This window comes from Anser anser (genome assembly GCF_964211835.1).
Source record: "Anser anser genome assembly, chromosome: 14".
Lineage (NCBI taxonomy): Eukaryota > Metazoa > Chordata > Aves > Anseriformes > Anatidae > Anser > Anser anser.
This window is the reverse complement of record NC_139735.1, coordinates 236,746-247,732: the sequence shown is the minus strand read 5'-3', so window position 1 is coordinate 247,732 and position 10,987 is coordinate 236,746. Positions and strand designations below refer to the sequence as shown.

General features: G+C 42.8%; 1 protein-coding gene across 1 annotated transcript; it reads right to left on the bottom strand.

The window, feature by feature from the left end:
- Positions 1–337: 337 nt before the first annotated feature.
- On the bottom strand, positions 338–10,980 carry CDC23 (cell division cycle 23). Its single transcript, XM_083798109.1, has 16 exons — positions 10,671–10,980; positions 10,528–10,600; positions 8,802–8,939; positions 8,470–8,512; positions 8,009–8,114; positions 7,791–7,923; positions 6,019–6,196; positions 5,828–5,925; positions 5,513–5,594; positions 4,785–4,938; positions 4,519–4,638; positions 3,557–3,632; positions 3,194–3,255; positions 2,222–2,300; positions 2,008–2,127; positions 338–1,158 (listed from the first exon to the last, which is right to left on the bottom strand). The coding sequence occupies exons 1-16, from the start codon at positions 10,784–10,786 to the stop codon at positions 988–990; spliced, it is 1,749 nt and encodes a 582-aa protein (XP_083654235.1). The 5' UTR covers positions 10,787–10,980; the 3' UTR covers positions 338–987.
- Between the last annotated feature and the right edge of the window lie 7 nt (positions 10,981–10,987).

The following is a 10,987-nucleotide window of genomic DNA, read 5'->3' as shown; positions in this document are numbered from 1 at the left end:
AGTAGGAAGAGGATCAGGCCATTTCTATGGCTTGTGTCTTAAGCAAGTGCATCTCTAAAGGCGCTATCATCTGGTTGGTGTTAAACCATTAATTTATGGTCATATCTGTACTACATGGGCATATGCATACATCTTTGAAAAATCACTCAGCCTTACCATTGGCTGGATGCATGAAGAGGAACAAGCAGTACCCTGGCATTCAGCAGACTTGGAAGAAAGGAACCCCCCGCATCACATCATCCACTACATTTGGCAATCCTAAAATTATGGTTCATCCAATTTAATTTGCTACAGTACCCATGAAAGCTACATCACAAAAAAAGCCCAACAACAGTAGCTGAATCATTTGTTTTTTTAATTGTGCTATCCTACTGGCTGTCTTTCTTTTCAAAGTCAAAATATCTGTCAAAATCACAGATAGAACAAACAGCTGTCACTTGTGGCTACTTGAGATTCCTGACACTTTTCAGTCCTTCAACATAGAAATGCCAACAATATCTAAGTGCCTCATAACACTTTAGTGGAACTTCTGTGCAGTTTGAGACAGGCAAAAGTTCTTAAGCAGCCAGGCAGGTAACAGTTTCTGATGTATGCAGCAACAATACCACTAAGAGATCATCCAAATAAGTTCAGTAAAGACCAGAGTTAACAGGGCGCAGTCAAACTTCTAATATATTTTAACTCAAGCAGACAATTTCTTCCCAGTCTCTCAGTTAGTAGTCCAGTATATTAGAACACATCTGCCCACTGACTGGAATGACTTTGTGAGAAGTACAGCAGATGCTCACATCTCAGCATAGGCACTTTCATGTAGGCTGCACCTTTGCCTGCTTGGACACATCTTTCTTCAGCTGTGGACTCTGGTAACTCCTAACCCTTCACGTGAAGGCAACGTTGAATGTAAAAATTTCACTGGAAAGAACTAAGTGGTTGCAAGCCCCATCTGCAACATCACATTCAATGCAAAGTTAGAGGTATCAGCATTGTTCAAGGTGTAACAGAAGACAGATTGAGTGGGGAGACACGACGTGTGGGAGTGCTGTTAGCTGACAATGATGCAGGGAGGAAAAAAGGAGAAGCAATTTCTGTGGATGAGGTCTCTCCTTGGTTGCGAAGCTGTAAGATTTGCCGCAGAAGGGCCTTTCCTTCTTCTCTAGTCTGGAAGATAATTTGTGAAAAACAAAACAACGCATCTATGTATGGATTGTTTCTGGGTCGAACTCAGTATGTAAGCAACCTAAGTTATACTAATTTATCGCTCTGTAAGACTGTCACTCTGAAAAATACAAAAAAAAACGTCCTCGGTTCTTTTTTCTGCTACTTATCAAGAACTTTAGTGTGCTACTTTTTTTTTTTTTTTAATAATCCTTCCTCTTTTTACTCACCTGATTTGCATGTTACTTGTGACAGTGGTACCATCAACCACTGCTACTGTCTACATAGTCCATCAAAAAGTAAAAAGGAGAAGAAACAAATAAACTGAATTCAGGTTCTTCTGCGTTCCAGACAGCTTTATTAAAGATAGGACACACACCCTGTCTTGTGGCTGTTGGCTACCACTAGTCTGAAATAAAAATCCAAAATTGCCCCCTTACAAGCTACAGAAAACCTCAGAATATGGAGTAACATATAGAACTCTAGTGCTGTTGTAACCTCTGCACTGCCTACACATACAAGATGAAAAAACAAGAAGTAACATTTAACCACCTCACCACCATCAAGATTTTCAGCAGTCTTAAGACTGCAGTCTCAAATTCTTATACTTAGTCAACACCAAACCAATGATACCTAATTCAAGTTTACTATCTACACTATATTCCCTGACTTTAGTTAATCACAAGCAGCAGTAGTAATCAGGTATACAAAAACATTCAGAATGAGACTGTTCACCTGCATGACAGACAGTCCTCATTCCTTCAATAAAAGATTTGTCTACTCATACCTACGAGTATAGCCAAGATTAACGTCAGAGATCCCCAAGACACCAGGGATTGTGCAACTACTCACATCATTGAATGCACAGCATTTCTGAGCACAAGCTGAGGCTTCATCCCAGAGCTTACACTTGAAGTAGTATTGGGCAAGGTAACGGAAGGCAGTGCTGACCTCCAGGTGCTCCACTATCTCCTACAGAAAGGGGGGAAAAACCATCTTTGAGTATCTTCCAAGGTAGCTCTACATCATGTTTACATTTCCTTTTGTTCCCAAGATATCATCTTACCCCACAGGAATAGATGTCCTGGATGTATTTGATATAGCACTGAGCAGCCTGTTCAGATTCATTCAGCTGTTCATGCAGTCTAGAAAAGGAGAAGAAATGGGCCACTGGAACAACACTGCATTGCCAAAGACCTTCTTGGTCAATGAGAATGTATCCACTAAGCCTGACCAGAACTAGAGCTAGGTCTTTTCCTTAAGAATTTGCAAGACATGCATCATGTACTGTCCCTCATTGAAAGAAGCGATCTAGCCTGAGAACAGTCACATTATCAGGAAGGAAACCAGTCAGGTAACAACTGCTAGAAGCACTGCGGATACATCCAAAGCAGGAACTTTTGTCTATTCTGTTATATTTTAAAGCTTAGAATAAGATAGGAAAAGTCTTTTATAACTGGCTATTTCTGCCAGTGTTCCTTCTTCCCCCCTATATCCCCAAAATCTTTGTACAGCAGTTTCACTTTTCACCTGCCTGTTTCTTTCCCCTTCACTTTTTTCCTTTTCATACCACTTTTTCCCCTACCAAAAATTGATGCTAACATCAGTGTTCACATTTATTTCACATTAGACCCTTCTCTAATGTCACATCCATATATTAGGAAAAAAAATGGGGTAACAATCAATCTACAATTTTGTATAGCATCTAGCACCACAAATTGCTTGGATTGTTTTAAGTTTCACTGTAAGACATACAACTACTGGTACCAAAATCACCCCAGGATTTGGAAATCCCTTGCAACCCCTATTATCCCATGATTTCCTCTGTAGCTGTTCTGAGGGAAAATTAAAGTTAAAGCTGAACTTTAACAGAGAGTATGCAGTTGCTGCAAACCTTGTAAAGATTATGCAGCTCCAAAAGCAATAGTACCTAACGGCAATTCCGCCTGTTTCCCAATTAGTATTTTATCACTAGATATCAAAGTGCTTTAGTTGCATTTAACAACATGTTGACAGTTCAGTACTAACACATACTCACTTTGCTAGTTTCACCAATGCCATTTTCTCCACATCTCCCACAGCATAAGCTCTCCAATAGCACTGTCAAAGAAGAGTCAGTCAAGCACACAAGAAAAATGACTCAGGCAAGCAAGTTAGGAACAGAAAACTGCATGGCTTTAAAGCAAAAGGACACACATCAGATGTACGTATCTCTTTAACAGCTATTCTAGTTACATCACAGCAGAACTTTGCCTGTTTTAAACTGCAACAGAAAGGGTTTCAATAACCTAACATGCTGCATGCATTTCTGGTAGCTCTAGCCACACAATTTTATTCCAACTCCACCTAGTGTCCTGGGGGACATCCTAATGTCTTACTCCACATGCCAGTCATCACTTACCTTTTTAGCTTCCACTAACTGATTAAGTTTCTCATAGCATTCTCCTAGAGCAACCAGCATACGGGAATCATTAGGTCTGTAAAAAAAAAAAAAAGAAAAGCAATTCCTAAATGTAGTTTAATGGACAGTCAGCTGATTTCTCAGGGGGCTGGGGGTGGAACCTATAACTCCCAGTGTCCTTCATCTTCTCTTACATAAAATTTCATTTACATTCCTCAGGCACTGGAATAGTGAAGTAGTCTTGGCACCAAACCTGCCAGCATTCAAGAGGTGTTTGGACAACATTCTCAGATATATGTTTTGATTTTGGGTTGGTCCTGTGAGGAGCCAGGAGTTGGACTTGGTGAACCTTGTGGGTGCCTTCCAACTTGGGATATTCTATGATTGCACCTCAAGTACTTTGTTCAGTTTTGAGCCCCTACAAGAAAGACATTTCAGCCCTGGAGCATGTCCAGAGAAAGGCTACGAAGCTGGTGAAGGGTCTGGAACGCAAGTCCTATTGTGTTCCAGACCCTGGAACACAAATGCCGAGGGAACTGGGCTTGTTTAGCCTGGAGAAGAGGAGGTTCAGGGGAGACCTTATTGCTCTCTACAACTACCTGAAAGGAAGTTGTGGGGAGCTGGGGGTTGGCCCCTTCTTGCAGACAACTAGCGACAGGACAAGAGGGAATGGCCTCAAGTTTCGCCAGATGATGGAATGATTGAACCAGATGACCTTGGAGGTCTTTACCAACTTTAATGATTCTATGATTCCTGACCAGCATTCCTCAGGATATAAGTGACAAAGCCGCTAACAGCTAATGAATTCAACTAGAAGAATTTGTAATAGAGAGACTGCACAAATCACATGGCATTGATGCTCTTCCCCCTTCCCCAATTCAGTTCCTGTGTGCAAATTTCTCAGCTAGTAGCCACCAGGTCTGGGTGAACATCAATAGACATGGCTACGTTTTCAACTCTACCTGAGCTGGTGGGCCCGTCGGTAATAATAGAGACAGTAAAATGGCATTTTGAGGATTTCGTAGGTTTGCCCCAAGCCATACCAGGCTCTGTAATCCCTTTTATTCACCTCTATGGCATGTCTGTCAAAGAAAAGGAGACAAACCAGTCAGAAAGCAGTTTTAATCAGAAACAAGACAGAGTTAAGCAAAAGACAACCAAAAAAAAGATCTAATCCAACTCAAATGTATGCAAACTCAAACACTGTTTTGTATGGCACGAGTGATACCTGTAAGCCTGGATAGCTGCAGATGTGTTCTTCATTTCCATGTATTCATGTCCCATAAGTGTCCAGGCTCCCAGATAACGAGGATTCAGTTTCAAGGCCCTCTGGAAATAGAGTGCTGCTTTTTCATGCTGGCTACGTAAGCTATAATAATTTCCTAAAGCAAAAAGTCACAATATTTAAATACATAGAAAAAAAACCAGCAGAGAAGTAAAAAAAAAATAGATGGAAGAAGTATTATCTACTACCTCCTAACTTAGATTCTAAGAAGAGACATATTAAAGGCAGATCTGACTCAAACCTCAAGAGACCTAATAGCAGTCTGTTCTCCAGTGTTCTGATCAAATGCTTCTCTGGTTGTACCAATCAGTTAAGATCTCATCTCTCTGTGTTGAAATTTATGTCATGATCTAATAAGCAGATTTCCTAGACCTGACACACAATTGTTTCTGTTGTAGTTTCGGGACTATAAATAAAGGCATTATCAGCTACATGGGCCTTCATGTTTTCTTCAACTACTTTTTGCACTGATAGTATTACAGCAGTTCTTTCAGAGAGAAATGAGACAAAGGGGTACCCTCATTTTGTACACTTTTTAGGCTGCCTGAAATCACATTTACCAAATGTTTCTGATGGCCCTGCTGGTTGATCATTTTCACAAGCGTTACTAAGATTTTCTCCTACAGCCTGCAGACAGCATAGTAAGAACATGTAAAAGGACTGGCTCTCACCAATTACACAGCAGGTCTCAACACGATACTTGTCTATCTCACAGAGATTGTGAGCCAGGTAGCTCAACTCAGGCTTCATGCTCTAGTGAAACAAAGTGAACGTGATGAGGAAAGGATCATGTTACAGATTCAGACAACGAAAATCTAAGCAGTTGACAATGCACAGATCATATTATTTCAAGGAGTTGTGGAGCAGAAAACAGAAGCTGAGCACTTATATTCAGAGAAGCTAGGTAACAGCAGCTGCTTCGCCAGTGTTTAACTTACCTCTGATAAAAAGCATCATGATGGACATGGAATAGAAAGGGTGCTTACCCTGACATACAGCAAGTTGGAGAAAGTGTCCATGTTTTCTATCCTGTAAGGATCTTGTTTCCTTAGCTCATTAAAGATGGATAAAGCTTTGTCAATATCTGAAGAAAGAACAGCAGATGTGAGAACAAGAACTACAAATGCCATGCTTGTGTTAAGAGGCTCATTCCTATACGTTATTAAATACCACTGACCTCGTATATTGTGGTAGGCAACTGCAATCTGAGAAATGATGTAGGTGCTTTTGGAAAATCCTGCATCAATGAGACTCTGATACTTCTGCAGAGCCTCCTCTATCAGCTGCAGCTCTGTATAAATGTGTGCAAGAAAGAATTCTTTCATCCATGTATCTGGCAGGGACAGGAACTTCAACTAGCAAGAATCAAAGAAGAGGAGGAAGAGATGATAATCAGTAGTATTCTAAGAGCCACCTGTGGCAAAGAATCCATTATCTTCCCTCCCATGATTTAGTAGACAGTCTTGAGGTAGGAGACTTTCCTGTAATCGTGCTTTCTTAGGCCATAACACCAGCTATGAAAGAGCAGTATTAGGACCAAAAATTAATATCAGCTTCTTCCACAGGAAAGGCTAAATAATGCCTATAAATTAAGAATATTAGAACAAGAAAGGAGTATTAAGACATCCATTCTAAAAGGCAGTAAAATATGGACCATGTAATTCCATTTAGTCACTCCCAATCTATTTCTATGATGATTGAAATCAAAACTGAAGCCTTTGCATTTGGCCAATCAGTGAAGAAATGACTGTCTTCAAATCCGGCTTCTGCTTTGGTTACTGGCTTTATTTCTACTTTAAATTCAAGAGTCCTTCAAAAGACTGAATTTTCTTCCCATGTTTGAGCATCAATATTAAATTGGTTTTTTTATATGAGCTAAATGAACAGAACTGTAAATAATCTCACCAAAAATGTATTTCCTGTTCTTCAAAGATCAGTAAGACTCTCTTCTGTGCCACCTCTACTTTTTAAAATACGCTATCAGCCAGAATTGACTGAAGAGTTACAGGAGTGGTCTCATAAATCCCATGCATAAAGACAAAATAATCAAAGTTCAGTTCTTTGATACAGTTCATCTCATACATGTGACTCGATATTCAACGAAGGGAATACCTTTTAGTTGAATCAGATTGGCACTTCAGAAGCAAATCTCTCCCCCAATACACCCCCATAAGCACGCTTTATTTCACATCATGAAGCTCTATCAGAGTATGCAATCCAGATTCTCTTAGGATAAAGCTAAACTCAAGAGATACACTCCCATTACTAATAGATGTCTAAGCCACAAAAACAGACCACAGCATGTTCAAAGTAATCTCTCCAAATCATATACAGTGCAAACAATGGGTCTTCTAAGTCAACTATTTCCAATTACAGATTCAAGCCTACTATACTTTACTTGGTGATAATGACGGAACAGACTTATTAAAGGCTTACTTGCATGAATGACTGCTTACCAAATCATTTGTATCATTGCAAATAATTTGCACAGTAGGATGTGACAGGAAAAGCACAAACTTTCAGTCATTTGAAAACACTGCAAGCAGTGATTCTACATATAATACAAAGTCACCAAAAGTGCTCAGTAACTGCAGTACTAGATCCAGACAAAAAAGTACCTTAGGAGGATCTCCTTTGTGACACAAAGCAATAACCCAGTGGACAACTATTTCAGAATGTGTGAATCAGCCATTTCTTACACCACCTTGTGGGTGAATGTGAAGGAATTAATCCTGCCTGTATAAAGGTTCTCAGGCAACGGCATAGCAAGCAATTGAAGAAAAAGAGACTTTAACAATATAATTTATGATCTTGGGTTGCCTTCTTGGACAGAGTCTCACAGAATAAAGCAGTGGGCAACACCAATCTTCCGGCAACTGAATCACTGGTTACTAAATCAGGTTACAGTCCAGAAATTGTTACCATAACTTGTTATTTCCCAACTTTTACCATCTCTTTATCTGTAATCAAGTTGCAAAGTTCCAGCCAGGCTCCCCAGTGCAAAGGTAAGACATGAGCAGCTTCAACGAACACATCTATTGCTTCTTTAACCAGGTCCAGCTTCCGCAGCACAACACCATACCTGTGAATCAAGTTAATCAGTCATAAAACCATGCAGATCCACATAAATGTACACAAACACATTAGAAATACTTGTAGACACTTACAGGTAAAGGCCAAACCCATCCAGCTCCCGTGCTTTGTGCTTCTTGCTGAGCTCAACTCTCAGTTCTCGTAGAGCTTCATTTTTCACCTGTCCTTTTTCCAGTGGTCCTGCACGAAGAGCAAGTCAAACAGCAAGCTTTCGTTCAAGTCTTTCCACATTAACTATGAACTCTAGAGTATATTCAGAATCATCACTGACATGACCAGAACACTTCCCAGCATGTCAATTTTTTGTTTTAAAAATAAAATCACTTAGTCCAATGATCCGCTTTAACAGAAGAACTAAAAGATGAAAATTTTTAACCTGTCTTAAGCCAACAAAAAGAATGAAAGCAAATTATGTTACAGCCCACTATTATCCAAAAATCAAGGGAAAAGCTATGAAACCAAAATGATTTAAATGAAGATGCATTATTGCAAGCTTCGTTAAATTAACTTGCATTTCTTGACACCAAAGCCTTACCCAAACTATCCACTGTCTCATCATCCTTCTTCTTTTCTCCTGACTGTGGAAAACAGAGGAAAACCAAGATTATTTTACAACAGCATATTCCTTATGTTTGCTGCAGTTCTGGCAGCAGCACGTGAATTGAATTTTCACGAACATCACAGACAGTTCCAATAAGAACCCTCCCCATTCTCCTCTTCCCCATCCCCACTATATATATACATTTGGATTTTTAGGTGGACATATGAAACAGTATAGACAAAGAAATAAGGTTTGCCACATTCCACATGGGGGAAGGAAAGGAAGCAGAGTTCAGTGCTTAAAGGCAATTTTTCTTTCTGTCTTACCAGGTATCTAGAGTACATATACAAGAAGTAAGCTTTCTGACTCTTGCAGCCCCGAAGAAAATATGCAGCCCTATCATACTCCTTTAGATCAAAGTAGGACTTGGCTAACGTATAGGCATCCAGATCACGAGCATCCTCCTGCAGGAACACAGAAGAGTTCAAGACCTTAGAAGCTCTGCCATGCTTTATGAAAATCACCTAGTTACAAATGTATAATTGAAACTGCCCTGAAAGCTGAACAAAAACACAGCACAAAACAAAAAACTCTATAGTTTTGTTCACTCCCAAAAGATGAGTTAAGTACCATCAAAAAAGCCTCTCCATTCCCTCATATGACTGGATTCCTAGTTCTGACATAATGAATACAGACTGGTTAGAAACATTTAAAGTAAACAGAGAGATTCCAGGAAATACACAGTGGCAAGTTGACAGACATCAAGAACTTGCTGTTCAACAAGAACATGGAACCTATGCCTTGAACAACTTCTTGGCAGAAAAGGACCTGGAGGTTCTGGTACACACCAAGATGTACATGAGCCGGCAATGTGCCCTTGCCACAAAGAAGGCTAACAGTGTCCTGGGCTGCATTAGGCAAAGTATTGCCAGCAGGTCGAGGGAGGCAATCCTTCCCTTCTGCTCAGCACTGGTGAGGCTACACCTGGAGAACCGTGTTTGGTTCCAGGCTCCTTAATGCAGGAGAGACATAGACACACTGGAGAGAGTTCAATGAAGGGACCATGAACATGAAGTGACCAGAACATCTCTAACATGAGGAAAAACTGACAGAGCTGGGACTGTTCAGCCTGGAGGAGAGAAGGCTCAGGGGGATCTCATCAATGTACCTGAAGGGAGGGTGCAAAGAAGGATGAGCCAGGCCCTTCTCAGTGCTGCCCAGTGACAGGACAGGAAGCAACGGGCACAAACTGAAACACAGAAGGCTCTGTCTGAACAACAGGAAGCTCTTCTGTACTGTGTGGGCGATAGAGCACTGGCACAGTTTGCCCAGAGAAGCTGCATTATCTCCTTCCTTGGAGATACTAAAAAATGCTTCAGCGTGGTCCTGGACAACCTGCTTCAAGTGGCCTTGCTGGAACGGGGTGGTGTGGGACCAGATGGACCCAGTGGTCACTTCCAACCTAAAACATCCTGTGAAATGCATTTATGACATGTTACACTGCAGTGATTTAGCCAAGCAGGATTACACCTACGATTTCTACGGTACCACTGTGGACGCAGGGATGAGATACAACTTATTTCTCCTGTGCCCTAAGAAGGACAAGTTTACTGGCATAAAATAATTTGGATTGCAATAAGTCAGTGAAGGTGAAGAAGTCAAAATTAAGGGGCATGATTTCAAGTTTTGCGTACAGAATCTCTCATTTAGGACAGGGCAAAATGGGAAAAGAATGCGTTCACCTGCAAGGCCTACTCGGGCTTGCCCACCCCACTTCAAAAAAAGGGAAGGCAGAAGGGACCTGTACAGCACCGTACAAGGATCGGCGCTCAGAACTACCTCGTGCACAATAGTTTAAAAGATAAACAAATCGCTATCGCATTTTTCCTTAACGGCTTTAGACGGGGCTAAAGACGAGCTCGCGGCTCCTGCCGCGGGAAGGGCTGCAGCGACCGCTCCCGCGCCGACGGACTCGGACGGGCCCGGGGCCGCCCCGCGCGCTGACGCTCGCTGCGGGAGCCGCAGCCCGGCCAGGCCTCCCGCCCCCCGTACCTCCGAGAGCGCAGGCGGCGGCGGCAGCTCGCTCAGCGGCAGCGGCTCCAGGGCGAAGGCCAGCTCGGAGGCCCTGCGTGGAGACAGCCGTTAGCGCGCAGACAGCCGCTAGCGCGGGGCCCGCCCGCCCGCCCGGCGCTCACCACTTGCCGCTGTGCTGCAGGCCGCGCTCGCGGCTGCGCTCCGCCACGCTCAGCAGCTGCTTCTTGATCTCCCGCAGGTCCGAGAAGTCGGCGCCGCACAGCCCCGCCGCCGCCATCCCGCCGCCGCGCGTCCCCGCCAATCGCAGCCCCGCGCACCCCGCGCGCCTCCGCGCTGTAGACGCAGCTTTGTCACCGGACGAGCTCGAGGAGCCTCGCTCCCAACCCAAGGCGGCTCGCCGAGACCTCGGCGTCTGACTGGGCAGCTCCCAACGGCGCAGCGCCCCGCCCCGCCCCGCCCCGCCCGCGGGCGCCGCCCT

Excerpts from the sequence above, each read along its gene's own strand:
- CDC23 (XM_083798109.1), bottom strand. The coding sequence starts at position 10,786 with ATGGCGGCGGCGGGGCTGTGCGGCGCCGACTTCTCGGACCTGCGGGAG. Across the intron at positions 6,197-7,790 it reads TGATTACAGATAAAGAGATG|TTGAAGTTCCTGTCCCTGCC; the intron begins GTAAAAGTTGGG and ends GATTCTTGCTAG. Across the intron at positions 3,633-4,518 it reads CGACGGGCCCACCAGCTCAG|ACCTAATGATTCCCGTATGC; the intron begins GTAGAGTTGAAA and ends TTTTTTTTACAG.